General features: G+C 38.4%; 1 protein-coding gene across 2 annotated transcripts in view; it reads right to left on the bottom strand.

Annotated features, from left to right (window-relative positions):
* Positions 1-25,328, bottom strand: part of MSR1 (macrophage scavenger receptor 1) — a 66,769-nt gene that overhangs the window by 17,180 nt on the left and 24,261 nt on the right. Inside the window, exons 6-9 of one of the 2 annotated variants that reach the window (XM_079779638.1) lie at positions 20,118-20,198; positions 16,805-16,894; positions 11,260-11,313; positions 7,541-8,893 (exon numbers count right to left, since the gene is read on the bottom strand). In XM_079779638.1, the coding sequence (XP_079635764.1) occupies positions 8,892-8,893; positions 11,260-11,313; positions 16,805-16,894; positions 20,118-20,198 (227 nt within the window). In that variant the 3' untranslated portion in view covers positions 7,541-8,891. Of the gene's footprint in view, positions 1-7,540; positions 8,894-11,259; positions 11,314-16,804; positions 16,895-20,117; positions 20,199-25,328 lie in introns of those variants that run through there. The other variant, XM_079779637.1, reaches the window with a different exon arrangement.

Below are 25,328 nucleotides of genomic sequence, written 5' to 3'. Positions count from 1 at the left end.
GGAAAGAATAAAGCGGAGAAACTAGGGCTGTGGTAACAAATGGTCACAGTTGTGCAGCTTAAAACAACAGAAATGCATTCTCTCACAGCTCTGGAGGCCAGAGTCTGAAATCATATCCTTCCTTGCCTTTTCCCAGCTTCTAGTGGCTTCTCGGCTTGCAACTGCATCTCTCCAATCTCTGCCCCTGTCTTCACAGGATCATCACTGTGTCTCTGTGTGTCCTCCTCTTATAAAGGTGTCAGTCATTAGATTTAGGGCCCACCTGGATCCAAATGACTTCATATGAACTTAATTATATCTGCAAAACCCTATTTCCAAAGGAGGTCACATTCTGAGGTTTTAGGTGCCCATGAGTTTTTGGAAGCACGATTACACCAATTACCACAGAGGTGGCAGGGATTTGAATGAGGATATATAGAGGAATATAAGCTTTCTATGTTTTCATCAAACTATTTTAGACAGGAATCATTCGCATTGCTTTAGAGCATGAGGCTGGTGCTCAAATAATTTCATTTCAATATTAAAGCACAAACTGACCCCTAAGAGTCGAGACTGCAGAATAGCTGGGTAGTACGTATTTTGGTGACACTGCAAATTAGTTAGCAAAGTCAGCCATGATTATACGGAACACCCATAGTTCAAATGCTGAATAACTAAAGGTTGAGAACTTGTTGCTTCAAATTAACTGTACTAAACTCATGATCCCGAGTAAATCAAACTTAATCATGAATAAGAGTGTATTACTTCAATGTATGCAAGTTCAAAAATAGCAGAAGGCTATTATTTTAAATATTAATTTGTCAGTTTTTGAATGGAATCATCAGACAGGACTTAAAATATTACTAAAAAAGTGGTAAATATTTAAGATGAAAGAACTTGGTATTTAAGAAGACCTCTCTAGTTGGACAGATTCTCATAGGAATGTGATGTTTAAGAATAAGCATATGTGTGGAAAACAAACAAAACTGAAAAATCGAGGGAGTCCAGAAAAGCAGAGCATGGTCCTTGGTGTAAGTTCTCCTCAGAGTGTCATTAGCTATAAACTGCTCCTACCACTGGATTTTCAAAATACCAATTGAATCAAAAGGTCTGCATTTCAAAAAGCACATTGCTTTCTTCAAGGGATAGAGTTCATTTACTGGGATATTTGTCATAATTTTAAAGCAATCTTGCTATTTTTAATATGTCATTTCTAAATGAGTCTTAGTTTCTAGAGTTATGTAGGAGAATATTTAAAACTTTATAAAGGGGAATTTTATTCGCTTATTTGTAGGATATTTAAATTTTTGCTCTTCACTTAAAACTCTAAGGCATAAAAATAATCAAGTCATCCATAAATATATGAAACAAAGCTAATTTAGAAAACTCACATCATAAAAAAGCATAAATTACATTATTATTCTTTCTGATTTCTGAAAATGCAGGCCTCAGCTAGACCTCATGGAAGTTTTCATGTCCCTCTTTATAAGCTGTTGAGATGTAAGTGACCTAACTCTTTGTGGCTTCATTTACTCATTTATAAAAATAAACATAACGCCTACTTCCTAGGATTGAGGTTTCAAATATGACAATATGTAAAAAACTGATATTTTAACTTTTAAAGTACTATAAAAATGGTAGTGATAGAATTATTATGCTTAATTCTGAAAGTTATTGTAGGAACCTGTGAAAACATAGACTGTAGAAGATTTGAGCTGTGGAGCTTGTGGAGGAAAATGTCCCAAATTTGGCCCACTAACATTTAATCTGTCCGGTTCTTGGCAGGGCTGACCACTCAGTCAGATTTTCTGACTTTTTATGAAGATAAAATAATTTTCCAAAGTAACTGAGTGTTTGCATCTTGAATTGGATTGGGAAGTAAATGAAAAGACAGTATCCGTTCTCCTCGGCACTGTATGCTATATTTTGTTTATGCTCGTAACTGTCCAGAGCTCTGCAAGCTGTTACCAGGTTGACTTATTGGAATTGTGAGAAGACAATAAGTGTGCGTGGTCTTTATTACTCTGCACTCGACAGGAAAGGCCATAACTTGTGTCTAACAGCTGTGCCCAGAGGTATTTAAGGACAGATCACTAGAAAACTCAACAAAAATTCAGCAAAGAATGCTCCAGCAAACATTGCTTCCATTTGCTCAGCTTAACTCTTGACTACTTTTTTTTTAAAATACTCTTGGAAACACAAAAGAAAACATGGATGACATATCTTGTTTGGGTAATAACAGAAGGGAAAAAAACCCTGTAAAATATGGTATTTCTCAACCTGTGGGTTCTTGGTGAGGTTGAACTACTAACTATATATTTTATTTCAAAAGGGAGGGTCTCAGGGCTTATTCTTCAGAGAAGGGGCAGGCTCCTTATCGGAAAACGGTATGCTTCTCTAGACTAGACTCAGGAGGCCAGGGCCCAAGTCCCGGCGGATCGACAAACTTCCCGTATGACTCTGGACATACTATTTTGCCTTTTTTCACTTTCTTTCTTTCATTCTTATGATATTTCCTATAATTCCCTCTCAGGACTTTTGTGAGAACTGCTTTAGTTCACAAATGTACTCTGAAGAGCCTTAAGAGGGAAAGTTAGGTTGTGGTGAAATATAATATTGAACCAAGTGATATAATTTAAAATCAGATTAACCAAGATTCAAACTGCCGACCCGCCACATACATATTGGCTGTGTGATTTTGCACAGGTTGCTCAACTGACTAAATCCTCATGGGTGAAACTAAGTGATCATTTTCTGTGAAGTTTAAGTGAAGGAGGTGTACAAAGTACCTGGCACACAGGGGTTACCCTCTGTATTATAAGCATTATTGTTATTAATAACATAATTTAGATTTCTGGCCTAATGATTGGGATGGGTGATGGCAGCACAAAAGAATCATACATTAAAAACAGTTTTTCAATGACTTTGCCCTTCAGAATCCTAAGGAGAGTTTTTGGAAATTAAGTATATCTGACCACAACCTAAATCTTTGAAATCGGAATTTCTGAATGTTACTAGTAATTCCAGCCATCTGCATATGACAAAAGCTGTAGAGGCCATGTAGATGATCTCCATAGCCTGCGAATAGCTGGTAGAACAATACTAGAACATAGTATGGTTACTCAGTTCTAAGTCTTCCACATTATGGAAAAATTCACCTCGTCTACTGCTGTCCAATAGCAATTAGCAAGAGTATTACTAGATATTATTGGACAGCACAACGAGGTTAATCCATGTTTTCAGGGCCCTTCTGCCTGCACCCTGAGATTCAGAAGAGGAGATCCTGTCTAACCTACCACTTGGCATTTACCTCATCTGATAAGACAACGAGTGTGCCATTCTTTAGACACTAAAATTGTAGGAAAAACTCAGGATCCAAGCAGAGACAAGAAGGAAAAGAGGTGGCATTATTTCCTTTGGAAGGAAAAGAGGTGGCATTATTTCTCAGACAATGCTAGGTGTGTAAATAAAGAAGCATAGCAAGAAGCATTGCAATTTTTATTTTTAAATAAATTTTTTAAATTACGTAAAACGTCATTAAAAAGGCCGGTGTTTTTCCTTTTGCTACAGATTCAGATGAGGATTCCTTTAAATAGTTCCCTGGAATGAGCATCTGAAAGGTCGCTGGGATGCTCATATTTTACTTTGCAAGGGATAAAGCCGGAAGTTACGAATTTTGGGGAACCAGGAAGTGGGAATAACTGTAGCACCCCAGGAAAGGGTCAGGAGTCTGCAGGTGGGTGATGTTTATTGGACACTTCATGTGCAAAGAAGTAACCGTGTTGTTCCAGACCAGTGGTTCTCAACCTTTCTACTGCCGTGACCCTTTAATACAGTTCCTCATGTTGTGGTGACCCCAACCATAAAATTATTTTCGTTGCTACTTCATAACTGTAATTTTACTAGTTATGAATCATAATGTAAATATCTGTGTTTTCCGATGGTCTTAGGCGACCCTGCTAGCGGTTCTCAACCTGTGGGTTGCCTAAGACCATCGGAAAACACAGATATTTACATTACAATTCATAACAGTAGCAAAATTACAGTTATGAAGTAGCAACGAAAATAATTTTATGGTTGGGGGTCACCACAACACGAGGAACTGTATTAAAGGGTCGCGGCATTAGAAAGGTTGAGAACCACTGCTCTAGGGAATTTGGTCTTAAGATTCACGTTGTAGGGCAGTGTGTTTCCACAGGCCAGGTTGAGGGGGCAAGTGATAGGTTGTGAACCTCTATTCAGATTGTGCTTTACTTGGAATGAACTAAACGACCCTGTGCTAGTCTGAGACATGTTTATGCAGAACCGGAAGCAGGACCCAGTTCTCTGAAGGGCAGGAAACCCGCTTGTCCTCTGAGGTTGTGGAGGAATGCGAAGTGGCATACTGGGTCTCTCTGCTCCAATTGCATTCTGGCACATAACTGGATGAATTTCAGATTTTGCTGGTGTAGAAGACCTGGCTGGAGCTGGAATGAATTTCCCCCTTCTAAGTGGCTCTGTTGAGAGCTGCTGTGAGAATTAGCTGGGCTAAGGACAAGTGCTAACTGCTGGATCCATTACTGATTGAAATCTCTATTTCACCTTACAAAACATAGTACTTACACACACCATCCGGGAACACGTCTACTGTGTTAATGGAACACTCTGTGTATTTAGCAACAATCTGTGGAATCATATAAAGCTTTAAACATTACATAACTGTGGAGAATAGACAGCACCTGAGTTACCTGGAGCCATTGCTACTCAGGTACACTCTGCTGTGCTAAGTCATAACCGGGGCTATGGAGGAAAGTGAGGAGATGAAAAGGAGACTCAATAAAACAGGGACATCAACGCAGCCAAACTATATTGAAAAATGTTAAATTTGAGCCAGTAACTGAAATAAAGATAGAATAGTAACAGGTGGCTCCTTCCCCTGCACATAGGTAACTCTCACTGCTGATAATGGAAGCTTTGTGCGCATCCCGGGGAGACTATTATTTCTCAGTAATATTCTTGGGGGAGAAACTGCAGACAATAGGTGGAGGGGTAGCTGAAGATGGAAACATACACAAATAAAGATTCTCTGAGAGTGCTTTTTGGAATTTGACCTAATGGAAGTCGTGCTGTATGAATTTGTATCTCCTTCAGGTCTTCAAACTAGTAAGCCCATTCTGGAAAACTACACTCATGACAAACCTGTCTCTCTTCCTCCTTCCTCTCTTCATAGCCTCCATAATACGCATGTGTGGTATTGACATTAAAGAATACATAAAACTGGTATGGGAGTGTTGAATGGAGTCGTAGTTACAAACAGGGACTTTGAAGATGGATAGACGTGGCTTTGAGTTTCTGCCCTTCCACTTATTAGCAGTGGAAGCTTCAGTTTCTAATCTATAAATGGGAATAATAGTAGTACTTACCTCAAACACTCTTCTGAGAGTTAAGTGATATAATGCATCAAAAGCCCCTGGGGACCAAACCAGAGAGGGTCGGACCTGTATTACCACCATTTGTCCACCATCCAGAACTGAAATATCGTTGCTGACATGTACACATAAGGAACTGTTTGACATTGAAATTGGACTCAAAAGAGCTGTTGGCCCAGAAAGAAACTCACTACAGACTGATTCATTTGCCTCTCAGAATAACCATTATTGCTTGTCTCATTTTTAGTTCTTATAAGTGTATTTCTAGTATCACATGATCTCACTCATCTAGGGTAAATAATGAACAACATAAACTGATGAACAAAAACAGACTGGGAGACAGGGAAGCATCGATCAGACTGTCAAACCTCAAAGGGAAGGTGGGGGGGGGGGGGTAAGAGGAGAGATCAACCAAAGGACTCGTATGCATGTATATAAGCCTAACCAGTGGTCACGGACAACAGGGGGGTGGGGGCATGCGTGGGAAGGGGTTTGGGATGGGAATGGGAGGATTAGGACAAATATGTGATACCTTAATCAATAAAGAAATTAAAAAACAACAACAACAAAAGCCCCTGGTGCACAGCACATGTTCTCTAAATGCTCAGTATTGTAATTATTTAGTGATTGGAGAAGAAGGTTTACTTTGGTCAGTTGAATGCTTTGAGAAAGACCAGAATTCATTTATGTTTGAGTTGAGTCCTCAGTAGACGTCTAGTGAAAGACAAGTTGATGATTCATACCATTGTATGGGTTTCAAAATAAGATGATCCAAAGTCACATTCTAGTTATAGTCTCATGGACATGAGTGAAGCACAGCAACACATACCGTACTTTCTGGCGTATAAGACGACTGGGCGTATAAGATTTTCCTGGGTTAAAAAGTCATTTTATACGCCGGAAAATACAGTATATTGGACTATATTGATGGGATTAGATATAATGGATTAGATATTGGACTGTATTTTCCGGCGTATAAAACGACTTTTTAACCCAGGAAAATCTTATACGCCCAGTCGTCTTATACACCGGAAAATACGGTACTAACAGCCCATATATTAGTAATAGGGATGTTTAGGACAGAGCCTCATGCAGTGTTTAATTTTATGGCAGTAATTCTTTTGTTGCCTGAAACACATAGCCTTCCAAGTTACGGTGACAACACAGCAGACAAACCATGTGACTAGCATTAGAGCTTGGTCCAGATTTGCTTTCTTTTCATTAGACATTGTTAAAGTTGGTATAATTTGTGCATTTGACCTGGGCATTTAGCATCTATTTTTGTCTGAAAAAGAGAAGCCCTTCTCCCCTAACTTGGAAAATTCAGGTGAGTATTCCACACACTAAGAATCTATTTGTAGTCTGAGGTGTCAGATACCTTATGAATGGAACCCCCTGGGATTGTCTCCAGGGATCTCTGGGATCTGAGCCATCCTGTGGCCAACATGGGCCAAGGCCTGCTGGCTAGTGAATGGGCTGCTCGGCTTACACCTGCTCCCCAGTGCCGAGCAGGGGAGGAGGTCCTGTCCAATTCAACCATGGACAAAGAGATCCAACTCGTTTCCGATGTTTGTACTAACTGGCTAGTCAATGTTGCCAGCTTGCTAATATTTGGGACTATCTGACAATGGGCTAATTTCTCCCCTCATCTTCCTTTTCCCCCTCCTAACCCCTGAGACTGTGGTGTCATGCAGGCTCAGACCCAGAGTACCACTGACAACCCTGATTTATTTCAACACTTCAGCAGCTTTCTCATCGGCAGTGTCTTGGGCTCATGCTTTGTCTTTCGGAGCCAGGACTATTGTTTTATGAGCCTGACATTTTTTTTTTTCTGACCTCTGCTGACAGCTTCTGGCCCCTTGCATGCACTCAGGTTAGTTGCTGTTTTTATTTATAATTTATGCTCTTCTGCTTGGCTCAGACTCCTTGATTTGTGATCTGGTCACACCTGCATTGCTGTATCTAATGTGAAATCTTATCTTATTTTCTAGCATCTCTCTTTTTGTCCATGACATTTCTTTGGCTTCTTGAATTTTCATTTTGCTTTCACTCCTTAGTATTACAGATTTGAAATATCTACATTATACCAATGAGGAATAGCAATCAGTTCAGAAGAGAACACTATGAACCATACCTTATGTATTTAAAGCACTTTATGATTATATAGAGCACCTACACACACACAGTATCTCATGTGATCCTCACAACAACCCTGTGAGGTAGGTGTTAAGACGTCCATTTCATAGGAAAAGGAGTGGAAGTGGTGAGATACATACAGGCACACTACTCAGAGTTCTACTAGATCCTAATGCTGTGAATCCTGGGATTATGTGTTAAACCTTGAAGGAAGGAGGAGTTGTGAAAATGTGATCTATTAATAGAGAGATAGTCAAGAATGACATGGAATCCCACATATTTCCTATTCTTTTTTTGTGATCTTCCTTTTCTAATCTTTCATCCTTTCTCATTTTTAGCCCTTTCTTCACCTACACAAAATATTTCCAGTTCTACTAAAATATTTATTTTCTCTAAGATCTATATTCGATATTTATAGCACAAGATATAAAGAGCTTTTTAGAATTAAAAAAAATTATCAGCATTACTTTTTAATGACAAAAAAAAATTCTTACTTGAAATGGCCAGGTAATTTAAGAAAACAAGTTTTGTTTTTTATTCAAATGTGTTGAATGAACTGTTACCTCACTATAAAACTTAGAAAAAATGCTGTAATTTGGTAAGAAGACAAGAAGGTAAACTAAGCAAATCAAAATCAATTTATCTTTTTAATATCCTAAGGAATTAAATATTTTGATATCCTCTAAACACCTATAGAGCCCTGTTCTTCCTCCAATACAGTTCCACTATATTTTATAATTGCCTATTTACATGTCTATGTCTTTCAGGGATAATTAGCTCAGTAAGGCCAGATACAACAGCAATCTTATTAGCTGTGAAGTTCAGCTCCAGGAGGTATAAGATAAACATATGTTGAATGAATGAATGAATGGATTTTCTTTTAGGTTATCCCTATTGCTGGTTGAGGCATGTTTTTGAAAATAAAGAACTCACATTTAGTCAGCACCCATGGGATTTCTCTTACAACCCAATGGGCTAAATTGGTTTGGCGAGCACTAGATGAGTGGGTGGCAGAGGATACCTTGCTTGGCGCTGAGGGCTGGTTGGAAAAACATGCCAGTCAGTACAATGGAAGGACACCGGTTAGGGATGCTAGGGATGGTGGGATACTAGAGTAGGGAGAGGTATGAGCATAAGAACAGAGGCCCAAACAGTACCCAGGACCAGTAGAGGAAGCCATGAGGAAGCTGGGCACCACGCGGGAACCAAAGTTGTTTGGAGGAGCCACAAAGGGATCTCGGAGTCAGTTGTACTGGTGACTTGTCCAGAGGTGAAGGGCCTTTTAATGAGATGGTAGCAGAAGGTGTCCCGTCAACCCACCTGATCTTAAAAGGGTCCTGCCCTAATATGATCAGGGAGTGATACCGGTCCTGACACGTATATAAAAGAGGAAATCAATTATTATTTGTATTATATTTAAATCATGCCTGAAAAATATAAAAGACTGTATATTAAAATAATTTAATATAAATTTTCATATATCAGAATCAAATGAAGATGTGGGGAATCAGGCACTTTCATATAGAATAAATTGGCACAATCTTTTAGGAGCCATTTGCAGGAATCCATCAAGTTGCAAAATGCATGTCATTTTTGAATTATCGATTCTACTTCTGGAAAATTCTCTCTACTAAAAAATATTCCCACAAGATCATGTATAAGAATGCTGTATGTAGCATTGTTTATTAAAGCTAATTCAAAGCAAAAAAAATCTTCAAGTGTTCATGGCTAGTGGATTGAATGATATATTATGATAATTATGGTATAGTTGTACACTGGAATGATGTATAGCCATTGAGAACAAAAAGGTAGAGCCATGTGTACTGACATGGGCAGATGACTGGCATATTAACTTTAAGTGAAAAGCAGAACATATTGTATAGATGTTTTTGAAACATTATAGAGTTATATATTCTCCCTGGAGTCTGGAGGCTATATGTGTTTATACACAGAAATATCTCTCTTAATGCTTTGTCAAAGAAAGAATGCACATGAACTTCAAACATCCATGAAAGTATCTGAAATTGAAAACATTTCTGAACACATCTAAAAAGCATTTTATAACCTCAGGCAACAGAACAGTGTGTGAATATGTTTGACTTACAGACTATAAAATAAAGAAGTTCTGCATTTGCCAAGATTAACCAGTCATAGTTAAGAAGCTCAGAGAAAGTCTCAAGAAAAGGAGAAAAGGAGATAAAGAAGAAGCAAAGACAAAGGTAGAGATAATGATAGAGAAAAACATAAAGATAGGGAAGAGTGAGTTATGCCAGGGGCTCAACTGAAAATAAATGGATGACAAGGAGAAAGGGGAAAAAGTGGGGAAAAAAGTATACAGTAGATCAAAGTGATCAAAGGAAAAAAGATACACTAATGATTCTACTATCTTAATATAATAACAACACTAATAATCATTGAATAACACTAAAGCACTCTGAGGAGAAACACAATGCTAGTGTTACTTCATTCAAGGGCAAAGAGATCAACAATGCAACATTGATGGAAAGGTCATGTGGTTACACATACTTTAATGCCTGGCATTCACAATGGTGACGGTAAATTGTCTAAAGGTGGCATCCACACACAGCATTAGGTCAAAATAATTACTTTTGTTAATGCAGAGAAATTGGTACTGTATTTTTAAATGATAATTATTATGGAAAACTGCTAGATTTGTTTGTATGTTAAAGAATTTGCCATAATTTCTGTATTGATTCTACTTCTGGAAAATTCTCTATTAAAAATATTCCCACAAGATCATGTATGAGAATGCTATATGTAGCATAGTTTAGTAAACCCAAATCGAAGCAAGCAAAAATCTTCAAGTGCTCATGACTAGTGGATTGAATGATATATTATGGTAATTATTGTATAGCTGTACAATGGAATAATGTATAGCCATTGAGAGCAAAAAGGTAGAGTCATATATACTGACACGGGTAACGATTATGATCTGTGTGTATGTGTATCAGCTATTCCCACAGACACACACACACACATCACAGGTAGCTCCTGTTGGGAATACAGGGGAGCAACCCTTGAATTCTGAGAAGTAGGGGTTCCTTATTCCTTTTCACAATCCTTTCATTATATCTGTGTAAATTTGGCCAAGACAGTGATTGCCTATGGCATATTGAAGACATCTCATCTAATATTTAGTTTGGAAGGCCCAATTTACAGATTCTCTACATTGCAATATGAGATTAGCCTCCGCTGAACAGAGATTCCTTTTGTGAAATCTCTTCTTTTGCAGTTTTGAAGGTCTCTGACATAGAATACCACTTTTCACATTTTTAGTTAAATAAAACAAAACACAAAACCCCCAGCCATCTGAGAATTAGTCTGTCAGGGTTCTTACATTGTCCAGATTCCTATATTAATATTTCTGTTAGCTCAGGTAACAGGTAAGGTGGCTGTAATTGTTCCTTCAACAGATAGAAATTGGCTTAAAAATTGAACAATTTTCTACATGGAATTTTTAGAAAATTGTGCTCATCACAAAACCAAAACACAAGTGGGTAATGAGATTCAAAGTGTTGTACAATTTCAATCTATTTGTTTTACTCCAATTAGCACACTGTGTGTGTGGAAAATGGGGCTGACTTCCACAGACTCTATGGATCAATGCTGAAGTTCTTTCTCAGCCGTTGCCTCAAGCCCAGACCTCTACTATCAAAGCTTGTTTATTACAGAGGTGCACAGAAAAAACAAAAAAAACAAGAAACTATAAACTTACATGCCAGGCTTCTACTCCCTTTTTCCCCTTTCTGGCCTTTTTGTCCAGGATTTCCTTGGGGGGAAATAGAAAAAGAAAACAAACAAAGAAACACTTTTTAAAATTCTGACAATTCACAATGCTTGCTTTAAATGGAGACAGAACATCCCAGAGTAATCTAGAATATCACTTTATAACAACCTACAGAATTCAAATATAATGCTAATGTTGATGATGATAATTATTATTATGTTATTCTAGAAGCCCTATTACAAACCTGGCACTGTTCTGGGTAGATCCTTTACACACATTATCTTAAATAATGTACAAGGGCATTAAATATCCATTTTCCTAAAAGTAGGCAAAACTAAGGTGTTAATCAACTGGGTTTGGGTTTATTCACCTTTTTGTAAAATAAATATTCCTGTTTCTTTTTTTAAAATATATTTTTACTAGAGGCCCAGTGCACAAAATTCATGCATATGTAGGGTCCCTAGGCCTGGCCGGTGATCAGGGCCCATCTGTGGGGCTACCGGTGGGGCGATCAGGGGTTGGCACTGGCACACTCATGGGCCATCCCCACTCCCTGATCGCCCCTCTGCCGCGGTTGCCTCCCTCTGTGGGGCGACCAGCAGGGCAATTCGGGGGGGAGGGGAGCTACTGGCACCCTCCTTGGCTGGCCTGGGGCCTGCAGGCTGGGGGCAGCTCCTGTGTTGAGCGTCTGCCCCCTGGTGGTCAGTGCACATCATATCGACCAGTCGTTCCACCGGTCGTTCTGCCATTTGGTCGATTTGCATATTAGGCCTTTATTATATAGGATTGATTTCAGAGAGGAAGGAAGAGGTAGAGAGAGACAGAAACATCACTGATGAGAGAAAATCATGGATTGGCTACCTCCTGCACGCCCCTTACTGGGAATCGAGTCTGTAACCCGGGCACATGCACTGACTGGGAATCGAACCGTGACCTCCTGGTTCATAGGTCCACACTCAACCATTGAGCCACGCTGGCTGGTCATTATTCATCTTAGTTGTTCTCTTGACTTTGCCTTCCTCCCTACCCCAGGAATCCTGGTGTCTTCCACCTCAATCTAAGCTGTGTTGTTCTATTCCCATTACAATTTATCTGTCTTCTTTTCCATTTCCTTAAGAGTGGTGCATCCCAAAGACTGGATGTGAATGAATTTCTGGGAGTGCAATCCCTGACCTATTGAATCAGAAATGCTGGAGATCAAGCCCGGCAAGTTGTTTTAACAGGCCCTACAGATGATTCTGGGGTCTGCTCAAGTTTGAGAACCACAAATCCAAAGAAATTCCATGCATCTTTCAGGTTTGCGCTAACCCTAACATGTTTTGCTGTACAGAATCAATCATTCTCTACTCTCTACTCCCATAGCATTTTGTCCTGCTTCCTACAGGCTTATGACTTAGCACATTGCATCAGAGCTAACTGCTTCTGCATTTCCCTGTGGCCTAATCCTTGACGGAAGCGACTATGCTATATTTATCCCCAACACACAGTAAACTCTCACAAAATTGTGCTGACTGGGTGCATGAGTGAATGAATGCCCTCCCAAGTACTTTGGCTAGTGGGCATTTGTTGAACTCTAGGGCACTGAAAGTAGAAAAATGCCTAAAACTTGTAAAAGCTGTAGCTAATAACCAACATGTATACACAGCTTGCTTTATGATAAAAATTGTTTGAAGCACTTTAAGGAATCTATTGATTACTTATAGTTCATAGTATATATTCATTTCTAAAATTAAACATTATGATTTAATGTCAATAGGAAGTAACAAATAAACTGTTCTAGAAAGAGAACCAAACAAAATCTTACCATGATTTGTTTTTTATAGAAATTCTAAAACATGGGTCCTCTTATTAGCACTGTTTTGTAGATAAGAAAACTGAGGCACAGAGAGGCTGTGTGGAGAGGTAGGATTCAGATATAGGATTGAAATATGTACTATCTCTGTAAGATACAAATATATACTATACTACCCCTGTTTTTTCTAAAAGGGCAAAGAAAATATTATACATGGAATAAGTATGTGCCCCCATGAAATTCAAGGTCAAGCCACTTTGACAAATGTTTAACCCCCCCAAATGAACAATCTAAGATTAGATACTTCACATAAACTTTACAGAATTATCATTTTAATTAAAAAATATATATATTTATTTTATTTATTTCAGAGAGAAAGGGAGATGGAGAGAGATAGAAACATCAATGATGACAGAGAATCATTGATTGGCTGCCTCCTGCATGTCCCCTACTGGGGATTGAGCCCACAACCTGGGCATGTGCCCTTGACTAGAATCAAACTCGGGACCTCTTAATCCACAGGCCGACACTCTATCCACTGAACCAAATCAGCCAGGGCTGATTAAACTTTAAAAGAGCAGTTATTGTGAGGAAATTTCTGGGAGATAACTCCTCAAGTGTGGGGAACTAGCTTGTCTTGTGTCCTTGCCTGCAAGCACAGTATATGAGGCGATGTAGGCACTCAGCTAATGAGGTAAGCTATTTCTCCTTAAATCCGGCAAATTGTGCTACAGTTATTCTGGGGTTTATTCCTAACTTCTTCCCTGGCCACTTACAGAGCAAAGTTGTGCAAAGTTGACAGACTGCTGGGAGAACAGTCTAGCTCTCTTAACATTCCTAAAATTTCTCTCTCATTTCCTCTTTTTGTGTAGCTTTCTAGAAAGACAAATTAGTTCATCATAAAGTTAATCATTATAAACTGCACCAGAAAGAGTCCCAAACAAAATCTTACCATGATTTTCCAAGGATAGTAAATGACCAGCTATTTGAGATACATCGCAGACTAATACACCATTTTCATTTTAAACTTAGAATACAGATGAAACAGGAATTTTTAGGGGTAAAAAAAGACAGGTTTGGGGAGATTTTAGAAATTAAGGGGACCATGGAAGAAGCACAGGGCTGCAGAGCAGCAGAAGGCATATTTCCATAGAATAGGGGAGCTGAAAAGCTGCAACAGGTACATTTCCATAGAATGAGGGAGCTGGGAACAGCAAAAGGTCTATATTTACAAAATAAAGGGAAGGAAGCCCTTCATCCAGAAGGAGAAGAAGAAACCTGAAAGGGAATAGGAAAACAATAAGGAAGGAGGCAGGGAGAGAACCTCACAGGTCCCCTGTGAGGTTGACCTTTGAGCTCAGAAGTTACTATAGTAACCAGTCCAAGGAAATAGTGACCAATCAGAGGGGATATCAAGGCACCAAGATCTGCAGCCTTTATAAGCCTTTAGGAAAAGGAACTCAGTGGGACTCCTTCCCCCTCCCCATGTTGGAGTCTGTGCTGTGAGAATCTTTCCCCTTCCCCACGTGGGAATCTGCACTTGTTCTTCAATAAATTTCCACCTTTGCTATACCACCTTCCGTCCATGGTTTTCATTCTTCGATTCCCACAGACAAAGAACCCGGAACCATTCTGCCCAGGGGGAATACTGCGTGTTCCAGTCCAAAAATTCCGTTTCACAGATAAAATGTTTTCTCACTTCACAGAATTATTTTGAATTGTCTTGGAATCTATAAATAGCTTTGAATTTTTTTCAAATTTAAGATTTTTAAAAACTTTTCTACTGAACCCAAATTGACATATAGGATATTCACAATCCCTGAGTGATGCAGATAATTTCCAACAAATGAACAAATGAACAAACACTTCTTCCCAGGATGACAAAAAGGCCTGATTAAAGCTGGATGGTTTTAGAGATGGTTGGTACCTAAATACACCATTCAGTTCAGGTACTCAGGTCTCTGGTGGGGACAGTGTAGGTTGCTTATTTGTGGCCCGCTGATTTTCCTCTAAGCCTCATGCCATTGACAGTCCATAAACACTGACAGTGACAAAAATACCTCAATGTACCTGTTAGAATTGCTAAAATCCAAAACACTAACACCACCAAATGCCTGAGGATCTGGAGTAATAGAAATTCTCATTCACTTGGTGGGAATGCAAAATGGTGCAGTCACTTTGGAAGACAGTTTGTCAGTTTTTACAAAGCTACACACAAGTTTACCATGCAATCCAGCAATTGCACTTCTAGGTTCACACAAAAATGTGCATATGTGTGCTTAACGTATCTTTTTTCATGATTGCCAAGATTGGGCAGAAAGTAAGATATCCTTCAATAGGTGAGTGGATAAATAAACTATAGTACATGCATACAATAGAATATACTGAGCGTTAAAAAGAGCTATCAGGCCACAAAAAAGATATGCAGAACTTTAAATGCATTCACTTAAATTGCTAAGTGAAATAAGCCACTCTGAAAAGATTACATATAGTTTGACTCCAATTATATGGCATTCTGGAAAAGGTAAAAGTATGGAGGTAGCAAAAGGATCAGTGGTTCAGGAGGAACTGGGTGAAGATGAGTAGGTGGAATAGTGGATGTTTAGGACAGTAAAACTCCTCTGTATGATATTTAATGGTGGGTGCATGCCATTATTCAGTTGTCTAAACTCATAGGATGAGCATCACCAAGAGTGAACCCTAATGTAGACTGTGAACTTTAATTAGTAATAATGTATCAATATTGGTTTACCATTTGTAACAAATGCACCACTCTAAGGCAAATTATGAATAATAGTGGTAACTGGCCCGGCCAGTTTTTGAGCTTTGACCTATGAACCAGGAGGTCACAGTTAGATTCCCAGTCAGGACACATACCCAGGTTGCGGGATCGATCCCCAGTAGCTGGTGTGCAGGAGGCAGCCCATCAATGATTCTCTCATCAGTGATATTTTTGTTTCTACCTCTCCCCCTTTCCTTCCTCTCTGAAATGAACAAAAATATATTTAAAAAATAAAAATAATAATGGTAACAATACGTGGATAGGTGGTATATGGAAAGTATATATTTTCTGTACATTTTTCTACAAACCTAAAACTATTCTAAAAAACACACTATTTTTTTAAAATAATAAAGATCATATTCTCTTAGTCATAATTTAAATTAGAAAAAAATAAACCTGCTCAAGTCTAAATGTCTGTGCAAAGTTAATAATTCAAGTTTAAGCTACTGGCTAGTGTAAGGAATAGAATAAATATCATCATATATGTAAATCTTAAAGGACATGAGTAATGTTGGTTATTAAGTAGTACTATGTAATAGCAGGCAGTTTATCTTGCATAGGATAGAATTTCAGGCTCATTTGTATTTTGCTAACTATACCTTAAGAGGGTTTGGCTGGTTTTGGTTAAAGCAGTATTTGTACTTTGCTTGTTTGTCTTTGCCAGTCTTTCCACTCTCTTTGTTCTAAAATAGATACCATTCTTCATGGTGATTTATGGTTGTGTGGAGTTTATAAATCCTCTGTTGTTGTTGTTTTTTAACTATTTCCCTTAGGGACATAGAAACTTTCCTCAGGAGAATAATAATCAGTTTCAAAATGTTTCAGACCACTAAATGTATTGCATTTGAGTGCTACTATTCATACTGTGATGACCATTGTTATGTAAGAATCTGAAAAAATACCTATGATCCAGTATTTATTTTATATATTCTATGAAGAAAATACAATTATCATAATACCTGGCCTCCCAGTCTTCCCTGCTGGTCCTATGAATCCTCGACTTCCAGGAAAGCCAATCGATCCCCGATCACCTTTAAGACCTGGAGGACCTGCATGGTTAATGAATAAAAAGAAAATGAGTATAATGAAACAATATAGTTTCATTAATGAATATGATATAGGTGAATCTCCAAATAATAGTATATTTCCTAAAATTCCATATACTATATCTAAACAGTAAGTATAAACATCCATTTTACATCTAAACAGTAGGTAGTAACATTAGTGTACTTAGTACATTGTAGGTTTTCAATAAATAACATTGTTATTACAAATAAAAACATATCAGGGGGAAAAAGTCTTTGGCATTTTAACCAGAAGGCTTATGTTATCTAATCGTGGGAGCCACGATCTTTGTGATGGTGTGACAGTCAATTTGCATATTCACTCTTTATTAGATAGGATAAAATTTATTTAGGTTGCTAAATTTAGTTTTATTTAATGTATGTACATAGTTAGCAGTGCCATTTTTTAAATTCATTGGCACAACATGTATATTTTAGCAAGCACTGTCCTAAGGAAGCCTGAGGCGGGGCCTCTCTAGGTCAGTCTGGCAGTAGGAGTGGGCTGGAATAAAGACATGCCTGGAAATAAAGTTTGATACAATATGCTTCCTGGACTCCAATATCCAACATGAGGATAGTGTTCATTTCTCTTCCAGAGGCATAATCCATGGTGGAAAATACAGACCACATAAGACAAGTTAACAGCCCCAGTGGATGAGAATTTTGCAGCCGAGGAATCTTTGGTTCCCTCTCAAGGCATCTTATGAAGGTCGTACCTCCTGTGCATACAGGTCAGGCACCCTTGTGGTCCCACAATGGGAAGAAACGGTCCATTAAATGGCTACCAAGAGGTTTCTTTAGGAACTCGGAGGTGTTCTTCCAAGCATTCCCGACATGGTGAAATTTCCCTAAAAGTGGCCCCCAAAAATCTCATGTGAGATCAGGAATCCCTGGTCATGAAATTCATCACCATTATATAATTACTTATCATACTGTAAGTTCTGTGAAGGCAGAAACTGTATTTCTGTGCACGAGATTCACAAAGGCTTATAAAGCACCAGCACAGGGAAAGAATAGTATCTCGAGTAAAAGGCAATAATAGGTCATTCTCCCTGGCATAACTCCAAGGAAATGACACTCTGAAATAAATTTCTATCGTATTATTTTGAGGTAAAGCATATTTTAGCATAATATCCACCCTGTGCATGAGTAAAATTGTGATGGTATTATTTAAGACCACTAACATAACCACTTAAGTTTCTCAGATTTTCATATTATTGGTGTGAGTTTAAGTGACTTTGACTTTGTCAAGCTGAGTTTAGTGGTTTCATTAGATGTATAGGTGGAATTTTAATAAACTTGCTCAAATCAGGAAGTAGAATTATCCTGACAGTCCATTATATAATCTTAACTTCTTTATTCCAGTACCAAGTATGGCCAGTTAGGCAATTTGGCAGAGGACAAAACAGAATGCAGCAATTAAGGAAGGAGGAATTCATTAAGAGAGATAGATGCCTGATGACTTGGGTACTTCTGCTACAGTACACCAAACCAAGTGGTGACCTAACCATCTAAAAGAGTCCACCCCGCCGAAACAGGTTTGGCTCAGTGGATAGAGCGTCGGTCTGCGGACTGGAAGGTCCCGGGTTCGATTCCGGTCGAGGGCATGTACATTGGTTGCGGGCACATCCCCGGTAGGGGGCGTGCAGGAGGCAGCTGGTCGATGTTTCTCTCTCATCGATGTTTCTAGCTCTCTATCCCTCTCCCTTCCTCTCTGTGAAAAACAAATAAAATATATTAAAAGAGTCCACCCCAACAAATGAAATCTTTCTGTTATGAGGGCCTGGATAATGCCTATTTGTGTAAATGAGCAGAACCAACAGCAATAGACTAAGCCCTCACTACAAGAATCAAAGCAGCTTTGCCATGGCATCTGTTTATGGTATTAACTAGAGCTGAGGCTTGTAAATCCTTCTTTGTGTTTCATGCATCCATAGTTCAGAAAGAGCTGCAGAAGATGCTCCCCGATGAGGCATTGCAGGGCAAGTTGTAACCCATTCTCCACTTTTCTGGCTGAATTATAAAGCTGTGACAATTGTACTCTGTGATGGAGGAGCTGACAGGCCTCTGACAATAGCAGCTCTGGCAGCTTACTACTACTGGTTACTTCACCTGCTTATGCCATTAGTGCACCATTATTAAGATCTGCTTAATGCTAGTCAAGTAGAAAGACTTTTCTGAATAAAGAATCTTACCTGACAGTACTTTCAAAGGCACACAAACAACCCATTAGATATATAATAGATATTTTTTTAAATGATTTTTTAAACTTTTCCCACATAAACCTCATATAGTGGCTTTTTAAACACAGTGATGTAAAGGTCAGGCAGGTGTAAAATCCATGCTTTTCATTTTTTAAAATTATTTTTCTGATGTCACCTGGGGTGGTCAATACATTGATTGAAAAAAAAAGAGTATTTCACATAATCAGAAGACAGAAAATAAGATGAAATACATGATACTTAGACACTTTTGTCTGCACAAACTATCTAGTTATAATTAGACCATACAATATACTCCCCACTTTCAAAAAGCATGTGGGTATTTGATTTCTAGCCAAGAATAACATGACAATCATGTTATTGTTACTGTCTTCTTTATTTTCTTGAGAGCAAAGAAAGTTTATGCTCTTTCGCCTTCTGTCGTCTACTATCTTCTTTCAAAATATTGCTTTCAAAATTACAACATAGACAGAGAAAAATCATTTGAAACAGTTTTGCTCTAACTAAAATACAGAGAATGTCTGACAGCACAGAAAAAATCACCTGCATTCTAGTCAATATTTACATTTGGATTTCGTAGGTTTATGCAGATGTATTCCACTTAAGGGCTATAAAAGGAATATAAGCGAACTTGCTTTTGACTTACATTAATGAATATTTTTGAATCCTAAAAACCAGGTAACTTGCAAATATATTCAAAGTGAAGATGAATTTCATGTTCTCCTTCACATGTGATCTAAAGCTAGATCACTGCCATATACTGTCTGCAGCCCGTGGAACAGAGAGCCTCTCTGCATTCATGAGGTTATGAACCACTCCATGTGGTTGCTCTGGCTAAAGCATTTAACTTTCTTCCAAATCAGTGTTTTCCATTCAGTACGTTATAGTGATTAGGCTGCTGGAACAGGTAATGTGCCCTTCAATGCATACACACACTGCGCACATACATTGACGTGTAGATGACTAAGAGGTTTCTATTATCATACCCATTAGACCTGGAATGCCTGGTGGACCAGGTTCTCCAACGAAGCCTCTATCTCCTTTTTCACCTGGGGGTCCAGGAGGCCCTTTAAAAAATAAATTATAATTACTGATTGCAGTTTTAAAACATAGGCAAAATGAACTTGTTGTTTGTTAAGATAATTGTATAAGTAAATCCAGAGTTTGTTATTTGTTACACAATAATGCAGAATAAATAAGACTGAAGCATACCCATATTGTGTCATGCAATGCCCTATACTGGTGAGAATGAGCCAGCCCTAAATTAGACAACCTAATTGTCTATAAATATTTATGAGTGCCTAGAACTTTTCCAGGTTCTCAGAAGCTGGGAGCAGAGAAGAGACAATGAGTCAATGATGGCACAAACCCATAGTAGTATTGTGCACATGCTTGGCATATTTCACTGTATTGCGTTCCATATTGTGTAGGAAATGTATAAGTAAGGACTTATAACTCATGACAGATACCCTCAAGGGAAACAAAACCACACATACTAGACAAACTAAACAATGTTGAAAGTGACAAACTCCGGTATCTGATAGGTTCAGATCAGCATGGGTAGCAATATTTGAAAAGGCTTTATTGAGGGAGTGGGATTTGTAGGATATTTTCAACACTGAGTAGAATGACACGAAAGAAAATTCTGGGTAAGTGGGAGAGATGTGGGGAATGGCAGGCAGGTGAAAATGAATAGTTTTTCAAGTAAAATATTAAGTAGAATCCTTAGGTAGAAATAGATCTATCTATCTATCTAATTGGAGGGGTTGCAGGGAATATTAATGACTACTTGGCCTCACAATTTTCAAGATGTCCCTGAGTACTGAGTTAGAGCAAGTCTAATACAGTCATTTGAATTTTCTGTGCCCAGTAAAACAGATATAAGATATGTGGTGATCACTTCTTTAGAATGATGGTACTGAGCATGTCTTTAGAACCTAAAGGTATCCTACTAGTATTCGCTCTTCCATACAGAGTGCACAGGGCAAAAATACTATTCCCTACCTGTAAAGCAAAACACTTAGCAATTTTCTTTTCAGCTCCAAGAGGAAGAAACAAACCAGATGCATCATCTTATCCTATATAATAAAAGGGTAATATGCAAATTGACCCTAAAGGTGGACCGACCAGGAACGACTGGTCACTATGATGCACACTGACCACCAAGGGGCATACACTCAATGCAGGCGCTGCCCCCTGGCATTCAGTGCACTTCCACAGGGGGAGCACCGCTCAGCCAGAAGCCGGCTCATGGCTGGCCAGCTCAGTGGCGGTGGCAGGACCCTCTCCTGCCTTCGCGGCAGCGCTAAGGATGTCGGATTAATGGCTTAGGCCCAGGGCTTCTAGGCTGCCAGAGGGATGTCTAACTGCCAGCTTAGGCCTGATCCCTCCCCCACCCTGGGAGGCCTAAGCTAGCAGGTGGACATCCCCCAAGGGGTCCCAGACTGCAAGAGGGCACAGGCTGGGCTGAGGGGCAACCTCCCCTCCAAGTGCACGAATTTTCATGCACTGGGCCTCTAGTCTATATATATATAAAAGGCTAAGTGACCTGACTGTCCATCTGTCCGACCAACCGCCAGTACAGACGACAGGCACTGGCAATTTAAAAATAAACGTTGACTTGTGCATGCGCAATACATATAAAGCTCTCGCTGGCAACAATTGCATGTGTGTGTTTCGATCTGTCATTGTCGATCGTGAATTTGGTTGACACTTCTATTATAAAGGGCGAATAGCGATATTAAAATATTTCTTCTAGCCCTAACCAGTTTGGCTCAGTGGATAGAGCGTCGGCCTGCGGACTAAAAGGTCCCAGGTTCACTTCTGGTCAAGGGTATGTACCTTGGTTGCAGGCACATCTCCAGTAGGAGGTGTGCAGGAGGCAGCTGATCGATGTTTCTCTCATTGATGTTTCTAACTCTCTATTCCTCTGCCTTCCTCTCTGTAAAAAATCAATAAAAAATATATATATTTTTAAAATATTTCTTCTAATTAATTTTCTTTCAATGTGCATGAATCCCTGCACCAGGCCACTAGTAGAATAACAAAATGATGTTTTAAAAGAGGCATTTTCAATTGCTATGGTTCAGCCACATACAAAGCCCAAGGACAACACACAACTACATTTAGCATCATTGGTTAGAGTGGTTTGTTTACAAATTCTAATTAGGTTTGGAGATGTAACAATGGAAGAATTCTAAGAGGTGGCCACAGATTATTTCATGAGTAAGTATATTCATCCATTTCCTTTGTTTCTTTTGAAGTCCTTGTTTCTGTTTCTATTTTTCTGGTCTGTTCCATTTTTTTTAAGGTATAACTTGTGTTTTGGAACCTTCCTTTCCTGATTACTCAGTTTTCATATATCATTGTTCTTCTCAATTGTACATTGTCCTTTTTTTTCATATGCAACATTGAACAGTAATGTTTTATTTTATTTTCATTACAAAAGCAACTCTATTTATTCTAGAAAATATAAAAGCCTATAAAAGATATGAGAGAAAATATAATTTATAATTCTATCATCTTAAGAGAACAGCCCTGTACATTTTTCTTGTATTTGTGTAGGTGTTGTCCATTTTTGCACATTTTTTCACATAATCGTCATGCAAACTACATATTACTGGGCATTAAGTAATTAACTAGCAAATTCTCCTAAGCTTATTGGTGGAAACATATATTTAGATGTTCCACAAGAAATGTGATTCTACTAGTATATCAGTGGGGACCTGTGTGCATCTCCTAATCTATGTGAAATGCAGTTCTTCCCAACAAAGGGAGTTTAACTTCCCACCATGCACACAGCAGCAGGTCACTCTCCACACCGTGATGATGGAGGGGCAAGCAGGACAGAAAGACTCAATTTGCAGCCTGAGTTTCGCTGATCAAACTGAAAGGAAGAAATCCATGGTACCCAAGGATGGTGTTGTTGTTTTTAAAAAAGTGGACAAGCAAAAACTTTGATTTAGTGATTCAGCCTCTAAAGCAAGACACAGACATTTCAGGGAAAACTAGAATGTGTGAGACACGAAACGAAGGACATACAGACTAGATCTAGGCTCTTAGCCTCTGAAATGAAGAGTTTTCACCATTTCTGTGGTAAGTAAGAAATGAACTTCATAATCACTAATTATCCTTTCAGTTATTTTGCATGTAACTATGTATAGTAACTGCATACAGCTCTAAGGTTGGAGCATTAGTTCAATCATAAGGAACATTATGCTAAGTGAAATAAGCCAAGCACAAATTCCATATGATTTCACTCACATGAACTAACAAGAAAAATAGAGACAGACGCATAGACAGAAAGCAGGCTGACAGCTTGGCAGGGAAGATGGGGGTTGAGGGGTGGAGGGATTGAGCAGAAGAGAAAAAACGAGAAAGAACTCAATGGACACAGACAACAGTGCAGTGTTGCATGGGGGGAAGGATGTGGGTGAAGGTAAATGGGGGATGGGGGAATAAAAGGTGATGGGGAAAAAATATACATATACACTTAAATAAGTATACTGGAAAAAACATGTTATTTTATAAAATTTTGAGTTAAAATCCCCCTCTTTCTATTTTAATGTAATAATACTGATAATAATTGGCAGTTACAAAATAGTTATGAATATGTAAAGTACAGCAGAGGGACTACAGTCAGTAATATTGTAATACCTGTGTACAGTTCTTCCCAACAAAGGGAGTTTAACTTCCCACCATGCATTTAAATATTAGGTAATATTTAAATAAATGTTTTGTGTCTTAAATAGTTTGAACAAATAAAAGTACACAGATCATAAACCACTTTTCTCTTAGCTTCTTGCATAGAACTTATTTTTTTAATATATGTTATTGATTTTTCACAGAGAGGAAGGGAGAGGGATAGAGAGCTAGAAACATCGATGAGAGAGAGACATCGACCAGCTGCCTCCTGCACACCCCCCACTGGGGGATGTGCCCGCAACCAATGTACATGCCCTTGACCGGAATCGAACCTGGGACCTTCCAGTCCACAGACCGACGCTCTATCCACTGAGCCAAACCGGTTTCGGCGTGCATAGAACTTTTGAAAACGTTGTCAACATAATGGTATCATGCTACTTTCCAAAACTGCTCTCCTTTCCATCTCTAGTAGTTCACATGCCCATCATCCCTCAGCTGACGATTCTAGATATTTTGTAATCTGGTCTGAAAGTATTTTGTATATTTCACCCTCAGATTTCCTTCAGTCAGTTTAAAAACTGTGTATCTCTATATCTATCTATCTATCTATCTATCTATCTATCTATCTATCTATCTATCTATTATATATCTCCAACTCAACCATAAAGAAATGTAGCAATCTACTCTGCCATGTTATGGAAAAAAAAGAATGAAGAACTTCAAGTTAGGAGACTTAGTCTATCGTAGTCACTTTCTTTGTTCTGAGTTACTATTTAGTCTCTCAAAATTCTGTTCCATAATCACATCAATAACCACATATGTGCATATATAAATGGAAATAATGCTACCTGTCAACTCCCTTGCTAGCATATGTCAAAGAAAACTAGATTGGTATAGGTCAAAATATATTATTTGCTCTAGTTCAAAAAGCCATAAGCATTCACATTATTTTTTCTTCATTTTATACCTCCTAACTGCAAAGTTACAGGAATAATTATTAAATGCTATAGAAAAAAATGTTTCATGAACAATTCCCTTTATAGAACACACATAAAAATCCACTATTTAGCTCCTTCTCCATAATTAAAAAAAAAAGGAAAACTGAGATTTCTACATAAGCCCAAGAAATGCACTGATTTAGAACACTTAGTAATCATAAATATTATAGATCAACATTATGCAGTTTATTGGCAGAGCAAACCCAGGCATATCATTATTTTAAATCCTCAGATGATAATATAGCACTAATATCTGCCGAAATTTCCAGTTATGTTTCATGTCCTAATTATTATGATAATAAATTATTTACTTTGTTCTCAATCTTGCCTCATATTGAGTTCAAATCTTAAGTAGGCTCTAACTACTTACACCTGCCCCCTTTTTTGTATTCTTCCAGTGTTCATACTCACTGACTTAGATATATTTAATCTGGAAAAGCCTTAAAGATTGTTTAGTCAAACATACTTATAGAGGGTCAGAGAGAGTGAGTTATTCAAGATCTTAAAGCTAATTGGGTAAAACCAGAGCTAGAACCCTTCTTTCCTGACAACCTA

Source organism: Cnephaeus nilssonii (genome assembly GCF_951640355.1).
Source record: "Cnephaeus nilssonii genome assembly, chromosome: 8".
In the NCBI taxonomy this organism is placed as follows: domain Eukaryota; kingdom Metazoa; phylum Chordata; class Mammalia; order Chiroptera; family Vespertilionidae; genus Cnephaeus; species Cnephaeus nilssonii.
The sequence above is the reverse complement of the archived record's forward strand: the minus strand, read 5'-3'. Positions and strand labels throughout refer to the sequence as shown.